Genomic DNA, 19,912 nt, shown 5'->3' with positions numbered 1-19,912 from the left:
CCTAGAGGTGCCTTCTCATCCTCTCTGCAGGCACTTCTCAAGCTGTTGCAAAACTACTATTTCATGACGGCCCAAGAATAGATGCGGTCTTCAAGGCAGGGCCCGTCCGGCACACCAAGGAGGCCACAGTCCTGGAGACTCCATGCTCCGCCCCTCCCTCCACAGACGCCCAGAACCTCTTTTCCCACAGTGACCATAGCCCCCGCGACCATCTGACCCCCGAGCTGGCTCTGGGAGGCCACGGGAGCCCCTGTGGATGCAGCCACAAATGGGCCAGGTGCGGAGGGACCCCAGTCCACAGCGGCCAGGGGGCCCTGGGGAGCAGCTTTAAAACTGGGACCAGCAGGACAGTCAAGGCTGGTGGCCTCAGGGACTTCGGATTTGGCCAGCCTAGTGACACCAGAGCAGCTCTGGAGCTGTGGCCTGTCCTCACCACACCAGGCACCGGCCCTCCCCTCCCGGCACAGACAGCCCGAGCCACCAGCCCTGCAGGGGGGTCGCTGCCCTCCCCACGCCCCTGCGCCCAGCGCTCTGCAGTAGGCCCTTGACAGCCTCCACAACTGCATCCCAAGCACAGTGACCATCCACTTTTGCCGCCCAGCCAGACCTCAAAACACCCAGAAGTGAGAAGAGCTTTCAGAGTGGTTTTATTATTAAATTAATATCTAATCACATAATTCAAAGATATAAAACTTGGAATGTAGAAGGTGGGGCAAGCCCCTCCCTCAGGACTGGAGGCGGCAGCAGGGGCAGAGCCACACTGAAGCTGGTGAGCGCATGAGAAACAGATACAGCCGAGCAGGCTGCCCCGGAACGCTCAGTCCAGGGTGGAAGGGTCGCCCCGGCACCCCCAGCCCCCGAGCCCACTGCGCAGCCCACGGGAAGAGTGCAGGCTTTTCACATTTCAGAGGGCGGGGTGGGGCCGCGTGGGGCACAGTGCGCCCCTGGCTTTGGGGTGCCCTCCAGCAGCCCCTGAAGGACACAGGCGGTGGTGGTGGGAAAAAGGCCCCTTCTGCCAGGGAGGCCTCCTTGTCCTGAGCTTGGGCTGAGGTCTCTGTTCCAGTAACAGATGCTGGCTTTTTTTTTTTTTTAGACAGGGTCTCGCTCTGTCACCCAGGCTGGAGTGCAGTGGTGCCACCAAAGCTTACTGCAACCTCTGCCTCCTGGATTCAAGCGATTCTCCTGCCTCAGCCTCCCGAGTAGCTGGGATTACAGGCGCACGCCACCACACCCGGCTAATTTTGTATTTTTAGTGGAGACAGGGTTTCACTATGTTGGCCAGGCTGGTCTCGAACTCCTGACCTCAGGTGATCCGCCCACCTCAGCTTCCCAAAGTGCTGGATTATGGGCGTGAGCCACCACGCCTGGCAGGATGCTGGCTTTTAGTTCATTTAAATAGAAAATAAACCTGAACTCCACAGACGCCATCCAGAGTGATCACAGGTGGCGTCCAAAGGTCAAAGGGCAGCTTCCACAGGGTTTCCTTCCTGGTTCTGAGACTTCCCAGGGACAGCAGAGCTTCCTTGTGCTGGTCCCAAGAAAGACCCTCTTGGCCACCCTGAGAGGTGTCCCTGTCCCCAGATGCCCAGGAGAAGCAGGAGTGTGGGGACCGGCCCTCGCCGTTCCTCCTCCAAGTCCACCCACTTCCCGCCCCAGGGAGAGCCTGAGGCCAGGAGGCAGGCTGGCCCAGGCTGGCTGATGGCAGAGGGTGGTGGGGACGGTGGGAGGGCCCTGGACTTTCCTTCCCAGTCCTGGCACCTTGCGGGTGGGGAGGGCTCTTCAGGAAGGCACAGTTGGCCTCCTGCAGATGCGCACCTGGCCGGCAGGCACGAGACTCTGCTGAGCCTCGCAGAAGTCCAGGAGGCTACGCCAGAGGGGGCAGCAGCGCAGAAGGAGGTGGTCTCCTGTGAGGGTGGGAGTCAGGCGGGAGTCAGGTAGGAGGAGTCAGGGTCAGCTGGGAGGAGTCAGGGTCAAGTGGGAGTCAGGGTCAGGTGGGAGTCAGTCAGGGTCAGGTGGGAGGAGTCAGGGTCAGGTGGGAGTCAGTCAGGGTCAGGTGGGAGTCAGTCGGGGTCAGGTGGGAGGAATCAGGGTCAGGTGGGAGGAGTCAGGGTCAGGTGGGAGTCAGTCAGGGTCAGGTGGGAGGAGTCAGGGTCAGGTGGGAGGAGTCAGGGTCAGATGGGCGGGGTCAGGGTCAGGTGGGAGGAATCAGGCAGGAGTCAGGCGGCTGCCTAGCCCAGCCCTGGCCCCACCTGTGTTCCCACCCTGGAAGAGCCCAGCCCCATCCTCACCGATCAGGCAGAGCCCCTCCTGGGCCCGCGTGACAGCCACGTTCACTTGGTTGGGGTCCACAACGAAGCCCAGAAACTTCTTGAGCCAGCTCTTGGTGGGCCGCTGGTCCAGGTCACTCTTGGCACAGGTGCGGACGGTGCTCACCAGCACATAGCGCCACTCGCTCCCTGCGGGATGGGAGGTGAGGCCCTGCGGCCGCTGCGCCCACCCTCCTGGCCCCACCCACGAGCCCCCAGCCTCACCCTGGCTCTTGGTGATGGAGGACACGGCCACCCCGGCGATGCCCTCTCGCCGAAGGGCCTTGCTGATCTCAGAGGCCTGCGCGTTGTAGGGCGTGAGGACAGCGACGTCCTGGGGCTCTATGGTCCTCCCCAGGGTCAGCTGCTTGGTGATACGGACCTGAAGGGCCAAGGGGGCAGATGGAGCGGACCCTGGTGTCCCTCCTGCCCTCCTCCAGGAAGCCCTCCCTGACTCACAGGCACCAGACACTCACCACCTCAGCCACCTCCTCCAGGAAGCCCTCCCTGACTCACAGGCACCAGACACTCACCACCTCAGCCACCTCCTCCAGGTTGGCCTTGGAGTTCTCATTCCCTTCGTCTGTGGACACCAGCAGGCTCCGCTCGTGGCCCTGCACGTGGCCAAAGATGACAGGGCAGCTCTCCTTGCCAGCGTGGCCCAGGACACTGGGTGGCCTCCTCAGGCCCTGCCACGTCTTCAGCCTGCTCTTGTAGAACGCCACAGAGGGGAAGGCACAGATGCCCTCGTGCTGCAGGCAAGGATGTGTGCTGGTCAGAGGTGCCAGAGTTGCCACGCGGGGCTGTGGCCCCCTAGGGGCTGCAGGTGGGCTGGGGGCCGAGCGGGGTGGGCTCACCATGCGGTACTGAGTGTCCAGCATATGTGCGTCCTCGTGGTACCGCTCGAACAGAGACCGGTCCAGACCCAGGTTTTGCAGCCATTCATTCTTGACCACAGGCCGCAGCTGCTTGTGGTCTCCGAGAAGAACCACCTGGAGGAATGGGCAGGCCTGGCCCTGACACCCCTAGACCCAGAGGGACCCCAGCCCCACACGACACCCACGTCTGCATAGACAGGGCACCCCAGGTGGGAGACTGTGCCAGGGACGCCTGCCCATGCTGCCCACACACACACCCCCCCGCCACCAACCTTCTCGGCCTGTGGGAACTGCACCAGGGGGATGAGGGTTTCAGGTTCCGTGGCCATGCCTGCCTCGTCAACAAGGATCTGCCTCACGTCCAGGGTTTTGAGACTGGCAGAGGCTGCGCAGGAGCAGGTGCAGAGGATGACCTCATGCCGGTCCAGTTCGAACTTCCGAGCCTCCCACAAGACCTTCTTGTACCTGATGGGGACATTGCTTGTCACCCCAGGGCCCCCATGCTGCAGGCAGCTCCACCCCTGGCCCCTGCCACTTACGAGACCAGGTCCTCCCTGGAGAAGAGCTCCCCTCTCTGCAGCCGGATGTCAAAGGCCTTGATTTCCGACGAGTACGGGTTGGGGGCCTGCCGGATCCGGTGGTGCAGGGTGATGCTCCTGGGGGACAGGGCACAGTGAGCCCTGTCCACGCAGGGCCATCCCGGGGGCAGAGCTCAGTGAGACCCACCTACACAGGACTGTCTGGACAGCTCGGCCCCACTCCGCCCAAGCCCCAAAGACAGCGGGCGCACCTGAGGCTCTGGTTCGGCCTCCCCTCCCGGGGGCTCTTCCTGAGCAGCTTCCTGCTGCCCACGCGTGGCACTGGGAACTCGCTGGCCTCAGCCTGCTCGCTGTACACACGGAGGGGCTTCAGCTCCATCCTTCTCAGGAGCAGTCCTGAGGGCAGTTGGGGGACGTGAGTCCTGCCCCGCATGCCAGCTCCCCAAAGGCCCCCACTGCCGACCCCGGCACACCTGCCAGGACGTCCACCGACTTGTTGGAGGGGCCGCAGTACAAGATGCAGGGACCCCCCAGCCGCTTCTCCCCACGAGGGGGGCCTCCGGGCTGCACCTGCTCCTGGTTTGATTTATGAAACCAGAATACGATGTGGAGGCCCACGATCGTCTTCCCTGTACCTGCAGCCGGAGAATAGGAGATTGTAGCCCACCCCCGGGGTCCCTGTGGCCCAAGGCAGCCCAAGGCAGCCCAAGGCAACCCGCGGCTCCCCTGGCGTGGGCCCCACCTGGTGGGCCTTGGATGACCGTGAAAGGCTTCTCCAGAGCCTCCCTGACCGCCACGTTCTGGCTAGGGTTCAGCTTGTGGCAGCCTCCGGGGATGTCGTAGGTCTGCCGCTCCAGGAACCTGCTGGGGATCACTGAGAAGGGGGCGGCCTCCCTGAGCACTCATGCACGGTGGGGCTAGGGACCAGAGGGGAAGCTGGAGGGGTGGGGCAGACCTACCTCTGCAGAGGGGCTGCGGGACAGGCCGGCCCAGTGCGATGTTGGTGACCAGGGGGGACGCCTCCTCTAGCCCACGCACGGCTTCCTCCTTGCGGCTGGGGGTGAAGGCAGATGCTGGAAAACCAACAGGATTCCCAGGAAAGGGGCTGCTGCCCCACGAGGTTCCCCCTCTTGGATGTGAGGGGCCCAGGGCGGTCCCCCAGCCCAGCCTTTGCTGGTGGAAGCCACTCACAGATCAGGAAGCTGCTTGGGCAGCAGCTCAACGGTGAACAGGGTGCCCGGCCTCAGCACCTCTTCCGGAGCCTTCTCCATGCCCATGTGGTGGATGAAGAGGTGAACCCGTCTGGGAGCCTCCTGCTGGTCTGCCCGGCGCTCCTGGTCCCAGTCCTCCGTCTGCCCGTGGGCCACCCAGGTATACGTGCCGGGGTCAACACTCAGGCCAGGGCCGAGGCTGCTGGGCCCGGGACGTGGGCTGGCCGTGGGAGCCGGCAGCCCCTCGAGCCGGATGCAGAGGTAGCAGCAGCTGAAGTTGATGTCCGCACAGTTCTCCTCAAGGAAGGCAGCCTCCAGGCGGAAGGCGCCCTGCAGCTGCCCCTGCGGCGTCCGCGACGCCTCCCAGGAAACACTCAGGTGCTGAAGTGTGACAGAGTCATTCTCGGCAACCGCGCCGGTGGCCGACTCCAGGGCGCAGAATGGCTCCCACACGCAGGCGTACTCATCTGCGTCGCGGTACCGGTCCCGCGGGGCCTGGTACACATGGCCCGAGAAGCAGTCTCCAGGTCGCTCCACGTGCTCCAGGCAGAGGCTGAAGCCGGGTGCCACAGTCCAGAGCTGAGGGCTTGGTACCAGGAAGCCGTGCTGCAGGCTGGCACCAAGCTGCACCTGCAGGGTGTCCCCGCTGCCCAGCTCCCGGGCCACCTCCAGGAAATGGCCACAGCCGCTCCGCTGCACCTGCACCAGCTCCCGCCGCTGGGACGCCTCTCCCTTCTCCTGGATGAGAGCAGCCGCCTCCGGCCAGCGCTGCAGCTCCACCAGCGCCAGCAGCTGCTTCCACAGGGCCGTCTCTATGGCCCAGGTGTGTGGGTCCAGCACAGTGCCAGGCAGTGGCAAGGGCGGGCTGGATCCCTGCACTGAGTAGACACGGCGCCGCCACAGGAGCTGCAGGCCCGGCCGGCCCGCCAGAGCGTGGGGGTGCTCGGCCAGCTGCAGGGAGCCGTAGGGGATGGGGCAGGGGTCAGGCAGCGTCTCCTGGTTGCTGGGGAAGAGCAGCCGGAAGCAGCGGGAGCCTGCCTCCACGTCCACCACGAAGCCCAGCTTGTCCAGAGGCTGGGCCTTGAGCTGCACGGCCAGGTGCAGGCTGCGCGCCCGCCGCTGATAGCTCTGGGCAAGCGTGTGCTGGAGGCTGAAGCCCTGGCAGAGCCCATCGATGTCCCTGGCAGAGTAGGCGGAGCCCCCATGGCCCAGCGCCAGCAGGATCTGCCGCTGCAACACCACGTCCAGGTACCTGCGGATGGGCGAGGTGGCCCATGTGTAGCAGTCCACCTGCAGCGAGTAGTGGCCGCCCTGCTGCTGGTGGCCCCGGGTGCAGCGGCCGAACGCCGAGCGCTCCAGGGCCTTTCGGAGGTCGCGGCCTGCAGGAGCCAGGAACGGGTGCATGTCATCCGTGGTGACCAAGTCCACCATCTGCTCGTAGTCCTGGGTGCGGGCAGCAAGCTGGACCTGCTTCCAGAGGGAGGCCAGGAGGTGCAGCCGCGTGTCGGGGGGACTGCCCCTGCTGCCGTGCAGGTGGTGGCCGAGGTGCAGTGACAGGGGCACCCGGTCCCCATGCTTCTCACACAGGGCCTTGAGCTGCTGGCTGTGGGGTGCTGGCTGCCACCGCAGAGGCGTGACCGTCCGCGTGCGTTCGCTGCCCACCAGGAACTCAGCCACGAGCCTGTTAAACTGAATCATGTACTCCTTCACCATGATGTGGGCCGCGCGGAAGCCCAGGGTGCTGTCCTCATCCGGCTGCTCGTAGAAGCAGTCGGACTGCAGGCGGTGCCGGCGCAGCAGCCGAGAGAAGTAGCACGCGGCCACGACGCAGGCGTCCATGGAGTCCAGGCGGGCCGGCAGCTCACGGCCGGCACCTGGGTGCTGCCTGATCACTTCCTCCGCCTCCTCGTAGGACAGCTGGCGGTCAGAGCGGACCACGGAGGGTGCAAAGCGCAGGCTCTTCAGCTGGCCACTGGCCTTCTCCATGGTAAGGAACAGGGAGATGGCCAGGCGGTCCTGGCCAGGCAGGAGGCTCAGGATGTCCTGGCAGAGGCTGGCCGGCAGCATGGGCACTGGCTCCCTGCCGGGGGCATAGAATGCAGCGCCCTGCCTTCGGGCCTCCATGTCCAGCACCCCGTCCCTGGGCACGAAGCTGGCCACATCAGTGATGTGCACGGCCACCTCGCACCTGGGACCCAGGTCTCGGACGCTGAGGGCATCATCGAGGTTGCAGGCACCCTGGGGGTCCACAGTGAAAGTCAAGAAGGCGCGGCAGTCCTCTCGGCGGCCGGCAACCCGGCCAAGCTCCCTGTGGTATTTCTGCAGCGCCTTGGTGATGGCGGCCAGGTCCGACGGGGGCACCCTCAAGCTGTACTCCAGGCCGAGGATGCGGAGGCCCTGCTCCCAGGTGCTGGCCTCAGGCAGCACCTCCCGGACGATGCCCAGCGGGTAGTAGAAGCCTTGCCGCCACAGGACGATGTGGACCCAGAAGAGCCGGCTGTGCCGGGCCTCAGCTGTGAGCTTCTCAAGCCCCACACGCTGCAGCCGGCCCTTCCGGAGGCTGTAGACGGGGACCTGCGACGGGTCCTTCAGATCAGCCACGAAGATCTTGGTCACGGAGCCATTGATGGGGACCATGATGCGCGGGTCCCACCTGTCCATGCGGCACACAAACGCCAGCTCGTGCCTCTTCCTCTTCAGCACGCCCAGCACGCGGCCCCGAAGCCGCCCCTCGGGGGCCCTGTCTCCCGAAACGAGCTGCACCAGCACCTCGTCCCCAGGGAAGGCCATCCCACAGTCCAGGCGGCCCCTGACCTGGACGGGGCCCGAGGAGGCGTCGTCCAGCGGGATGGCTGACGCCCGCTCAAAGGTCTCCGGCACGAAAGTGCAGTGGCGGTACCGCTCGGGCTCCGTGCGCAGCAGCTTCCGTAGCGCAGCCGGGGGCAGGTTCTCGTACAGCCGGGCCTGCCGCGGGGACTCAGGCCTGGCGACGGTGTCCAGCAGCCCGTCCTCCCCGACGGTCACCATCACCTTCTGGCTCTCGTCCAGAAGCTCCTGTAGGATGGCGTCGTCAGCGTTGAGCTCCCCGTCCCACGGCCAGAAGTCAGCCTCTGCATCCTCGGGCTCCGTGGACTCCACGCCCGCTGTGGCAGCCGCACCTGCCGCACAGGCCCCGGGCGCCACGTCCTCCTTCACTGCGTCTCCTGCTGGTGCTGCCGCAGCCTCCGTCTGCGCTGTGGTTGCCGTGATGTCACGGGATGCTGGGCTCAGAGCCTCATCTCCCGGCTCTGCCTTCACCGTGGCGGTCACCACAGCCGTCGGCTCCTCGGTCAGGTCCCCTACTGGCTCCGAGGCAGCCTCCCAGTTCCCTGCTGCCCCAGCCCGTGTGCCTCGGCGGGGCCAGCGCCGTCTCTGCGCCACACCCTGCTCGACCTGCTCCATGGACAGGCCCTCGGGGCAGACACTGTGCCGCTCCACGCACTCACGGATGAAGCTCTCCCAGAGCCTGCCACAGGCCCCGAAGGAGCAGAGGGCCACGGCGTCCCCCACCACCACCAGCTGGGACTGGGCGCGGGTCAGGACGGTGTTGAGCACGCGGGCGTCGGTGAAGAACTCAGGGGCCGGTGCCCCAGGGCTGAGCAGGCTCTGGCAGGTGTGCACCGTGCTGAGCACCACGACCCGGAACTGCCGCCCTGCAGGGGGCACGCGGTCAGGCTGGGCGCGCGGGACGGTGGGGCCAGCCCCACCCCTGCCGATGCCAGGCTGAGGAGTGGGCCGAGCCACCCCGGGAATCCTGGGGCAGCTGGCAGCACCTGACCCCGCTGGTCACCCACCTGGCAGGATCTCAAAACTGCCGACAGACACCTGGCCTAGGTCCCGCCTCCTCAGCTCCTGCCTCAGCGCACTGACCTGAAGACGCAGCAGGGCCAGGGATGAGCGCCGGACGCAGTGAGGACTGGCCACCCCCGACAGGGAGAGGGCACCCCCCCACCAAGCTCCAGACACCTCAGGGGCCTAGCCCCACATCAGCCCTGGGAGGCAAATACTGCAGCCCCCTCTTACGGATGGGGAAACTGAGGCAGGGGGCTCGTCCATCAGCCGGAAAGCTCCCCCTCCCCCAGCAGGGGTGCAGTCGGGGGCTGTCCCGGGCTGGCCGGGCTCACCTGGGCACCGTGGGAAACGACGCAGATGTGCCTCTGCTCGCGGCTGCCCCAGCAGCTGGGCCAGGTGTTGTAGGCCGCCTGCACCTTCTCGACGGCCTGCGCAATCTCAGCCAGATTCAGCCAGGACGCCATGGACATGTCCCGGTCTGGGCTGCCCGCCACGTGGCAGAACATGAGCGGGTAGTGCCGGGGGTGGGGCGGAACCTTGCCCCTGGCGTGGATAGGGTTGCCCTTGGCCACGTAGAAGTGCCGCGAGACGAAGCTGACAATGGTTTCTGTGCAGCGGTAGTTCTCATGGAAGACCAGGCGGCTCTGCCGCGCCACCTCGTGCTTCTCCTGCTGGTAGAACAGGAAGAGGCGGTGCAGCAGCGTGTGCTCGGCCGCCCGGGCCCTGGCCACACTGAACAGCCGGGGCGTGACCTGCATGTGGTCGCCCGCCAGCACGAGGCGGGTGCTGTGCGAGGCGTAGGCCAGCGGGGTGAGGGCCTCACACTCCAGCATCTGGGCCGCCTCGTCGATGAGAATGTGGGAGAAGAAGCCGACCGGCACCCTGAGCTCACGGGCCTGGGAGGTGGTGGTGACCACCAGGCGGTGCCGCGCCAGCTCTGCCCGCGTGGGCGGGCGGAAAGCCTGACGGTCGTCGGTCAGGCAACAGTACTGCAGCGTGACCGGGTCCGTCTGGCTCGGTGGCCGGTCTGTGTACATCACACGGAGAGGAGTGGCCTCAGGGTGGCCGCCGCTGACGTGGCTGTGGAAATACTCCCGGATGTAGATGTCGGCAGCGCTGCGGGAGGGGGAGGAGCTCATGGCTTCTTGCTGGGGGCCTCAGCGCTCTCCGCTAAAGCACCTACTGTGTGCCCAGCTGAGCTACGCCTGAGCACAGCCCTCGTCTGGCTGTCAGAGGTGAGCAGCAAACGCTGGTGTCCCCGCTGTCAGGAGTCTGAGGGGCGAGAGGCCACGAAGGGCTTCGGGCAACACCTGGGCGAGCCCAGAGGCTCCTCTGACACTGCAGATGCCTGCACCTCCCCGGCCCCCAGAACCCCAATCCAGAAATCAGCACGGGACGTCCGGCCACTGTCCCAGGCTCTTCCTCCCACTCCCCACTAGGAGGGATGGGAAGGCCCCGGCCTGGGGAGGTGGTGGTGGCAGGGACCCGAGGAAACCACATAAACCAAAGGGGAACTTTGTGGTTAGGACAAAAATCTGTGTTTCTATAAAAACCAAAAACAAGACTCATCTCCAGAACTGCTGGGTGGGCCATGCTGTAGCCTTCCCGGCGACTCTCTCCTTGGGCCAGGGCCCCGGCAGAGGCACCCAGCTCCTCATCTGACAGCAGACCCGGCCACCCTGGGTGCCCTGAGCCGGGCCTGATAAAGCGAAAGCTCAAGGCTGGTGGGCTACAGGGAGGGTCCCTGCAGAGTCAGAGGACTGGAGCACATCCAGGGGTGACCGCCTGCCCAGTGTAGACTTGGGCTGGGCGTCAGGTGAGGTGGGGGGCAGGCCAGGCTCGGGCTTACCTGTTGGTATGTGTGCAGATGAGCACCTTGGTTTCAGGCCTCCGGATGACCTCCAGGGAGGCCATGGCCAGCGTATAGGTCTTGCCGGTGCCAAAGGGGCCATAGATGAGTAGCGGGGGGACACGCCTCCCATCCCCAGGGCCCCAGCCCGCGATGAGCGCCATGGCCAGCTCCTGCTTGCGGTTGCCACGCCGCAAGGGTGGGACAGACCAAGGTCTGGGCAGGGCGCAGGTGGGCAAGTCAGGCACCACCAGCTGCTCCTCAGGCAGTGTGTCCACTGCCTGGTGCCAGAGGCGGAAGGTCATTGGGTCAATCTGGAACTGCACCTCCAGGACCAGGTGGGCCTCAGGCTGCAGCCCCAGGGCCAAGCAGCAGCGGGCCGGAAGCAGCAGCCACAGCGCCTGCTCCGAGCTGGCCCGCCTCTCCAGCCGCACCTCGAACACTGTATTGTCGGGTGCAGGTACAGGGGCCACCAGGGCCGTGCTGACCGCCCGGCCCAGCAGGAAGCCCTGGTCTGTGTCTGGCATCAGGGAGGAGGGGACGGGGACCTCTGCGTACAGCGCTCCCGGAGGCGCGAAGAGCATGTTCAGCGCTGGCGTCTGCAATGCCGTCTTCAGGAACACCTGGCCCCGCAGGGTCAGCCTGGCAGGATGGCCTGGGTCAGCTCATGGGGCCACAGCTGCCAGCCCCGCTGCCAAGTCCATGCCCCCATCCGCTCCTGTTGCCCCAGCCACTCCCATTGCCCAAGCTACTCCCGCTACCCCCAGCCACTCCTGTTGCCCCCCAGCTCACTTGGCCACCAGCTGCTGCTGAGCCTCCTCCTCCTCATAGAGAAACTGGTGCATCCTCTGCCGATAGTTGGTTGGCGAGATGGGGCCCGAGGCCAGGCCGCTGCGGTTGAACTCCAGGGCCAGGGCAGGGCCCTTGTACTTGGCCATCAGGGCTGTCTGCTCGGCTGTCCGCTCCACGCCAGGCACCACGTGGCGGTTGCCGGTGTGCCAGCGCTCCATCTCCTCAGGGTGGCTGAGTGCCAGACTCCTGCAGGGTCCTGGGCGATGCCCCTGGCCCAGCTGCAGCCCCAGCTTTTGCAGCAGCACCGGCCGGCGGCCAAAGTCGAAGACGAGCCATTGCTCAAAGGTGCCGAAGGCGGCGGCCTGCACACGCACTCCCACCCGGAAGTCAGCAGTGGAGCTGGGCACACGGAAGCGCTCACCCCGTGCGTAGAGCCGGCCTGGCGGGAGGCCGGGAGCCACCAGAGAGAAGTCAGCTCCTGGCTCCTGCTTCAGCAGGGCCACATGTAGCAGCGGCTCCTGGAGAGGAGGCCGGATGGTGAGGGGGGCCCAGGGCTCCCCCCCACCCACCCAAGAGGCAGCCTGGCCAGCGTAGCCCAAGTGCAGGGTTCAGGTCCCAGCCCTGCCACTTCCTGGATAGAACCCAAGCAGGCTGCCCGGCCTCTGTCATCCTCAGTTTCCTCCTGTGCTAAATGGGGGTTGCTGAACCTTCCTGGGGCCCCTGTGGATGTTCCGTGAGGCAACGTGGGCAGCTTGAGGCCTCACCACCCACTCTCCAGGTGCCAGACCCTGGTGAATCCTTGCTTTTGCTTTTGTTTTTGAGACGGAGTTTTGCTCTTGTCGCCAGGCTGGAATGCAATGGCACGATCTCGACTCACTATAACCTCCGCCTCCTGGGTTCAAGTGATTCTCCTGCCTCAGCCTCCCGAGTAGATGGGATCACAGGCACCCACCACTATGCCTGGCTAATTTTTTTTTTTTTTTTTGGATGGAGTTTCGCCATATTGGCCAGGCTGGTCTCGAACTCCTGACCTCAGGTGATCCACCTGCCTCAGCCTCCCAAAGTGCTGGGATTACGGGCGTGAGCCATGGCACCTGGCCAAATCCTTGTTTTAACCTGTATACTCCATAGAGTAACCCTGCCAGGGCGGGACTGTCCCGGCCCCCCTGTCTGTAGGTGAGGAGACTGAGGCAGAGAGGCTGAGGGACCTGCCACAGGTCACCCAGGCGCCGAGCGGCAGTGCCTCATTATCAGCTCCGTGACCCAGGCTCTCGATGTCTACTGGGGCTGAGGTCACCACTTCCCCAGGGCTCCCTCCGCCCAGTCAGAGCTGCTCTCCGCTCACCTCAGAGTGGACGGCAAACGTCCAGCTGTACTGGGTCTTCCTCTCCTGGGCCTGGTACATCAGGGGCTGATTGCAGGTGACGTGCACTCCATCAAGGGTCTCTGCCAGCTGCGTGGAAGTCTAGCCTTCAGCAGGAGGCCTGGACCCCGCCCCACCGCACCCACTCCCAGGGCCCACTTACCACAAGGACCTCACTGCTGCTACGCTGGTACTCTGCCAGCAGCCGCTCCTGGTAGGGCACCAGCCCATCCTGCCAGGCCGCCTGCCCCCGCAGCTCCACAGCCTGCATGCGCTGGACCCACTCCTGCAGCTCCCCTGCTGAGTGCGCCTTGGTGCAGGCGTCCCCGTACTCACAGAGGTCAGGCCTGGGGGACAGGGAGGTCGGCAGGGCTACACGGAGGCACAGCCACCGTGCTGAGTTCAAAGGCCGGGACCCCCTCAGCCCAATACTGGTGTCTGTAAGGAGCAGGGGCTTTATTCATCCCACCCACTCCTGTGCTCCCAGGACAAGGCCTGGCTCAAGCAGCTCCCAAACGTGAGCCTCCCTTATCCAGGTCCTCAGAGGCCACCGTGGTTTCAGCCCTCAGCAGGTGGCAGGGAGGCCACTGTCCACTGAACCTGGGAGCCTCTGGCTCTGCCTACAGTAGGCTCCTGCCCCGCTCCAAGCTCCTGGGAGCCTCTGGCTCTGCCTACGGTGGGCTCCTGCCCCTCTCCAAGCTCCTGTCTCGAGCATCCTTACTTTGGGCAGAGCTCGAACTTGGAGAGTCCCGGGGGTGGGGAACGGTGCTCCCAGGGCACGGCCTGGTCGAAGGCCACCATCTGTGCGTGCTCTGAGGATGTGCAGTGGTTCTCGAAGGCCTCCTGAGAGTGGCAGGTGACCAAGCAGGCCGGGCAGTACAGCTGGGCCCCAGGGGGCTGGCCGAGGGGGGCCGTGCGCCCGTCACCATCAGGGGCAGTGGGTGTGAGCAGGTCCCCCCGCTGGAGGCCACCCAGCTGCTCGGCCTCCCACACGGCCATCTCCACAGCGCTGTGCGCGAACTGGCAGCGGGACTCCCCACGCCAGCACGGCTGCCCGCGCCCCACAAACCTGCAGTAGGCAGGAGGCTGGCCGGCCCGGAGCTGCGGCCTCACCGCCACAAACTGTTGCTTGCGGCGGCCCTCAGCGCTCACGTGGGCCAGGAGGGAGGGGCAGGCTCCGTGCTCAGGGCACTGCCCCTGGGGGTCCACGCGACAGACGCGTGGGGGGCAGCGCCTGAAGCAGAGGGAGCAAAGCAGCTCGAAGCGGCCGCCAAACTCCGTGAGGATGGCGTCGGCCGCCCGGCCTGCCCCTCCCTGGGCCCCGCCGCCCACCACCTCCGCCTTCAGCCATAGGCGCTGGAGGTTGTGCTGACGCTCGAAGGTCCAGACCAGGGCCTCCTCGCGACTGCGGGCAAAGGTGCACCGGTTTCGGTGGCGCCGGCAGCCGAGCCCAGGGCTGTAGTAGCGGCAGACTTGGTAGCACAGGGGCCTTGGGAAGGTGGGCCGGCAGCCCACCACGCGCCAGACCTTGCTCTTGGTGGCCTGCTTAAAGCGGGCCAGCAGGATCTCGCGGGAGCAGTCATGCTCCACCCTGCGGAGGACGTAGGTGCTTTCATTGAGCCGCTGGGTGCAGCGGGAGCAGCCCAGACACAGGTCCACCAGGGCACACAGCCGGGCCAGGGATGGCCCTCTGGTGGCCGCGGGGCTGTTGGGCAGCAGGCTGGACCCTGGAGGCGCCACCTTGAACACTAGCTGGGCTCTCCGGGGTGGTGTCTGAGGCTCCTGAGCTCACGGGTCCACGCGGTCCACTGGGACTGTTGGCCACGGTTCGAAGCCTGCCACAGAAGGAGCAGGTGAGACTGAGGCCGGAGGACATCTGCTCCAGGCCCAGCTCCGAAGCACGGCCTCTCCACCAAGCAAGGAGCTGGGACTCTGCCCACCCTGAGGCCCAAGTGGAGGCCTTGGCAGTAGCTGTGTCCTGTCAGGGAGTCAGGGCTCACTGACCCGGACACAGCCAGACCCTCCCTCCTGAAGGGTCTCAGGCCCCACCTAGAAGGAGCCAAGGTGACTGCTTGTGGAGCCCTGGAGGGGGCAGAGCCCTCGGCACAGTGCTGCCCCCAGGAGGCTGCACTCCTCTGCCCCAGCCGGGGGTCCTGTGCACCCCAGGGCCTCGGCTCCTGACTCTTCTAAGGACTCTTCTAAGGACACAGCACCTCCTTTTCTATTAAATGACCACTGGCCCCCAGGAAAAGAGGACTCCACATCTGCACCTGGGGAGGGGCCCACAGAGAGGAGGGTACAGTGCCCACCAGAGCTCAGGGTGCCAGGAAGAGATGGGTCCCCAGGCCCCCACCGCAGCTGGGATTCGACAAGAAGAGAAAGTTTAAAAGCAACAGACTGGAGGCAGACTTCAGTATGAGAACCCGGCACTCCCCGGGGACCTCTCTGAGAAAACATCCGAGTCTGCCGTCCAGAAAGGACGGGAGCCGAGACCCCAGAATCCTGCGCTCCAATGGGTGCAGAGACCAAGGGCTGGGGCTTGCTGTGGAGGGCGCTGGTCCCGGGCAGGCTGCACTGCCCCGGGCTGGGTCTGCGGCACCCGGGACTCCGCGCCCCCGGCTGCACTCACCCTCCCGGACCCCCGCGCCCGTGGCCCCGCCGCCCTGGGACCCCCGTACTCACCCTCCTGGAGCCGCCCCTGGACCCCCGCGCCCCCGCCCCTCTGCCCTGGGAACCCTGAGCTCACCCTCCTGGAGCTGCCTGCCCTGCCGAGCCTGCCCAGGAGCTCTCAGTTTCGATTCTGTCCCGGGCACTGACGCTGATCGCGGAAATTACCTCACCGCCCCCCGCCCCGCCCCGCCCTGCCCCGCCTCCAGCGACAGCTCGGCCCCCGCTGCGAGGGAACCTCGGGAAGCGCCAGCGAGCGGAGGACGCCCCTCCCTGAAGGGCCAGCGCCGTCGGAGGCGGAGGCGGAGGCGGAGGCGGCTGGGGGTGGGGGGTCCTTTCCCGCACCCCTCCAGGGCCCCACACCCCGTCCAGCCCTTCACACACCACAGACGCCCCGATGATGTGCCAGGCGGAAGGGGTGAGACCCTGCCCAGCCCTGGACGGCAGGAGGGCCTGGTGACTCCACCATCAGCCCCTGGAGAAATCCAGGCACAGCTGACCTGGAAGCCTGGGTCCCCTGACCAGCAGGACCTGCCCGTGGCCCTGGTGCTGCTCAGACCCCGAGTCCCCTCTGACTGGCAGGACCTGCCTGTGGCCCTGGTGCTGCTCTGACCCCAAGTCCCTTCTGTCACCAACCAGAATATGGCAGGAATGGCTAAGTGGCTGCCTGGTCCCAGAGTCAGCACACCTGGCGCTTTGCTCTCTGGACTGGCTCTGGGCCCTCAGCAGCCCTGTGGGGAGGCCCCATGGAGGAGCTGAGACCTCCAGCCCACCTGCAGCTCGAGTCCCAGCCCCAGCCTTACTGCCATCTCAGGGAGACCCCAGGCCTAACCCTCCCACCTAGACGACGCCCAGCTGTTAGATGTCTGTGTTGTTTAAAATAAACGTCCCATTAGGCAGGGGTGGGGGCGGGTGCCTGTAGTCCCAGCTACTCAGGAGGCTGAGGCAGGAGAATTGCTTGAACCAAGGAAGTGGAGGTTGCAGTGAGCCACCACACTCCAGCCTGGGCAACAGAGCAAGACTCCATCTCCAAACAAATAAATAAATAAAAATAAACATCTATGTTGTTTTAAGCCACTGAGTTTTGGGGCAATCTGTTCTGCAGCAGTAGATAACGGAGTTATGCTGCCCCTGAAACAAGGAAGCAAGGCTGCCACCCAAGGCCAGCACCTCGTGGGGAGGGCCGGGCTGGGGGCTCACAGCTACCTCGGGAGGTCAGCTGGGTGCACCGTCAACCACCAGGGAGTCTCTCCGCAGACCAATCACATTGGAGCTCCTTGGAGAGGGCAGGCTACCCACAACAGCAGCCCCAGGGCCGGGCGCTGAGCAGGCTCCACGTGCACACAATGCTGCGAGAATTTGTGCGGAACGCTGTGTTCCTGGACGGAGAGGCTTAACATCACACAAAGATGTGAGTTCCTCGTAAATTAACCTGCAGTCGCCTGGTGGACACACTGACTTTCAAGTTCGTTTGGAAAAGCATCACATCACCAAGCAACGCTGGGCAGGCCTTTTTTTTTTTTTTTTTTTTTTTTGAGACTGGGTCTCGTTCCATTGCCCCGGCGGGAGTGCAGTGATGCAATCACAGTTCACTGCAGCCTCGACCTCTGGCTCAAGCAGTCTTCCCCCCTCAGCCTCCTGAGTCGCTGGGACTACAGGTGCACACCACCACAGTTAGCTATTTTGGAGTTTTTTCTATGTTTTTCAGAGATGGGGTTTCTCAATGTTGCCCAGGCTGCTCTTGAACTCCTGGGCTCAAGCAAACCACCCACCTCGGCTTCCTTGAGTGCCAGGATTACAGGCTTGAATCCCGACGCCCAGCCCAGGATGATGACTAAAAAGGAGTCGCAGCAGGTGCTGGCATGACTTACTAAACACACAACACACCGCAAAGCCACTGAACCCGGAGTGGACGCACAGGTCCAGGGCAGAACAGAGAGTCCAGAAATAGAGTCACACTCAGGAGTCTGGGGTGGGATGAAAGATTGGCTCTCGGCCAGGCGCGTTGGCTCACGCCTGTAATCCAGCACTTTGGGAGGCCGACGTGGGCAGATCAGCCGAGGTCAGGAGTTCGAGACCAGGCTGGCCAACATGGTGAAACCCCATCTCTTCCAAAAATACAAAAAAAAATTTAAAAAATAAAAAATTAGCCGGGCGTGGTGGTGCACGCCTGTAGTCCCAGCTACTCGGGAGGCTGAGGCAGGAGAATCCCTTGAACCTGGGGTCGCGGGGGCGAGGTGGAGGTTGCAGTGAGCTGAGATCGTGCCATTGCACTCCAGCCTGGGAGATGGAACGAGACTCTGCCTCAAAAAAAAGAAAGAAAGAAAAGAAAAGAAAGCTTGGCTTTCACACCTCAGAGAAAAACAATTCGTTGATGCATTCCACATATTATCAGAACAACTGGTTAGCAGCGTCTGGAAACAAAAATGGGAGGGACGGTCTCTGCGCAGCATTTTACACCATATGAAATAATCAAAGACTCACACGGAAGGAAAAGCCAACCGCAGAGGCGCCAGGAGAACCCAGGGCCGAAGCGTCTGATTCTCAGGACTCTCGGGACGGGAAAGGCCGTTCTAGGTGAAATCCAGCCCTGGGCCACTTGCCCCCAGCCAGGTTCAAGGATAGGGCTGGTGGCTTCACACATGCTGTGAGGGGCAAGCGTACACCTCAGAAATCCACAAAACCTGTCTCCTGAAGCACGGGATTTTTCTTCTTAGAGAACGAATTAAACATCTACCAGCACAACAGTGATAAATTCAATGACACAAAACAATTTCACATGGAAAAAAACACCATCAAAGGAGTCAAAAACCAAACATGAACAGAAAACAAAATTGCAGCTTATATCACAGCTAAAAGTCTCATCTCTCTAATATTTTTTTCTTTTTTTGAGATGGAGTCTCGCTCTGCTGCCCAGGCTGGAGTGCAGTGGTGCAATCTCAGCTCATTGCAAGCTCCACCTCCCGGGTTCACGCCATTCTCCTGCCTCAGCCTCCCGAGTAGCTGGGACTACAGGCGCCCGCCACCACGCCCGGCTAATTTTTTGTGTTTTTAGTAGAGACGGGGCTTCACCGTGTTAGCCAGGATGGTCTCGATCTCCTGACCTCGTGATCCGCCCGCCTCGGCCTCCCAAAGTGCTGAGATTACAGGCGTGAGCCACCGCGCCTGGCCCTGATCTTTCAAATATTTTAAAGATCTTACAAATTAAGAAAAAGATGTATAATTTAAAAGAAAAATAGGCAAAGGATGCAAATCAATACTTCACAAAACGTGGAAAGTGAAATTGCTGTAAATGGAGTGAAATGTTCAACCTCGGCGTAAGGGAAACGCAAACCAGCCCCAGACAACCCGTCCACCTCTCTGACATGGTGGGCACTCAGCCAGAGTCAAAACTGGCAGCACCACTCTGGAAACCAGCCAGAGGGTGCACAGGACACATGCCTTCCACATGGCTCCGCAGAGGCTCCTGCACAGAGGGACATCTGTGCCTACCAGTGGCTCCCGGCAGCTCCTTCTACACCCAATGGACCAGGGATGCCCAGGGTCCCTCGCTCAGGGTCTCTGTAACGGGCAGTCTCCACCCTGTGCCATGGAAGACTCTAAGGCCATTAAAAATAAGGAGGTTGGCCAGGCATGGTGGCTCACACCTGTGATCCCAGCACTTTGGTAGGCTGAGGCGGGAGGATCACTTGAGCCCAGGAGTTCAAGACCTCAGTAAGCTGTGATGGTGCCAGTGCACTCCAGCCTGGGAGACAGATCAGGACTGTGTGGCCAGGACAGGAGGGAGACGTCCTGTTTCCGCCCACCTTTCACATCTGTGCACATCTTCTTAACTCAAAACAAAAACAAAAAGTGCCACCTTGAGTCCACAGAGCATTGAAAACCTGCAGATTGCTGTGGACAGCTCTCTGGCTCCTGTCCAGCTGTACTCAGGCCAGAGCGACCCCTAACACAGGCTGAGTGTGAGACCACGGGAGAAAATGCCATGTACACACAGCACACGGCCAACACGTTCACACGGGCTGAGTGTGAGACCACGGGAGAGAGTTCCACGTACACACAGCACACGGCCAACACGCTCACACGGGCTGAGTGTGAGACCATGGGAGAGAGTTCCACGTACACACAGCACACGGCCAACAACACGCTCACACGGGCTGAGTGTGAGACCACGGGAGAGAGTTCCACGTACACACAGCACACGGCCAACACGTTCACACGGGCTGAGTGTGAGACCACGGGAGAGAGTTCCACGTACACACAGCACACGGCCAACACGTTCACACGGGCTGAGTGTGAGACCACGGGAGAAAGTGCCACGTACACACAGCACACAGCCAACAACACGCTCACACGGGCTGAGTGTGAGACCACGGGAGAGAGTGCCACGTACACACAGCACACGGCCAACAACACGCTCACACGGGCTGAATATCAGTAATATTATTGTATCCACGTCAGTTTCCTGATTTTGTA

At 63.5% G+C, this 19,912-nt stretch overlaps 1 protein-coding gene across 3 annotated transcripts; it reads right to left on the bottom strand.

The window, feature by feature from the left end:
• Positions 1 to 630: 630 nt before the first annotated feature.
• HELZ2 (helicase with zinc finger 2) lies at positions 631 to 15,614 on the bottom strand. Of its 3 annotated transcripts, XM_063633461.1 has the most exons (21): positions 15,516 to 15,614; positions 13,491 to 14,604; positions 12,933 to 13,116; positions 12,752 to 12,859; positions 11,407 to 11,924; positions 10,615 to 11,256; positions 9,098 to 9,881; positions 8,768 to 8,843; positions 4,915 to 8,626; positions 4,683 to 4,777; positions 4,466 to 4,597; positions 4,197 to 4,358; positions 3,975 to 4,119; positions 3,724 to 3,840; positions 3,457 to 3,649; positions 3,164 to 3,298; positions 2,840 to 3,058; positions 2,532 to 2,688; positions 2,289 to 2,456; positions 1,816 to 1,904; positions 631 to 1,528 (listed from the first exon to the last, which is right to left on the bottom strand). In XM_063633461.1, exons 2-21 carry the CDS (start codon positions 13,766 to 13,768, stop codon positions 1,388 to 1,390), a joined length of 8,055 nt encoding a protein of 2,684 aa, XP_063489531.1. In that variant the 5' UTR covers positions 13,769 to 14,604; positions 15,516 to 15,614; the 3' UTR covers positions 631 to 1,387. The 3 variants fall into 3 exon arrangements, with proteins under 3 accessions (XP_063489531.1, XP_055122036.2, XP_055122037.2); XM_055266061.2 differs by having other exon boundaries at positions 631 to 1,904; XM_055266062.2 differs by lacking the exons at positions 631 to 1,528; positions 1,816 to 1,904; positions 2,532 to 2,688; positions 15,516 to 15,614 and having other exon boundaries at positions 2,295 to 2,456; positions 13,491 to 14,556.
• Positions 15,615 to 19,912: the final 4,298 nt, after the last annotated feature.

Source organism: Symphalangus syndactylus, chromosome 24 (genome assembly GCF_028878055.3).
Source record: "Symphalangus syndactylus isolate Jambi chromosome 24, NHGRI_mSymSyn1-v2.1_pri, whole genome shotgun sequence".
In the NCBI taxonomy this organism is placed as follows: Eukaryota; Metazoa; Chordata; class Mammalia; order Primates; family Hylobatidae; genus Symphalangus; species Symphalangus syndactylus.
This window is presented reverse-complemented; position numbering and strand designations above follow the sequence as displayed.

Coding starts and splice junctions, on each gene's coding strand:
- HELZ2 (XM_063633461.1), bottom strand. CDS start 13,768: ATGGCCGTGTGGGAGGCCGAGCAGCTGGGTGGCCTCCAGCGGGGGGAC. Junction 12,860..12,932: donor GCAGCAGTGAGGTCCTTGTG/GTAAGTGGGCCC, acceptor ACTTCCACGCAG/CTGGCAGAGACCCTTGATGG. Junction 8,844..9,097: donor TCGTTTCCCACGGTGCCCAG/GTGAGCCCGGCC, acceptor CTGCGTCTTCAG/GTCAGTGCGCTGAGGCAGGA.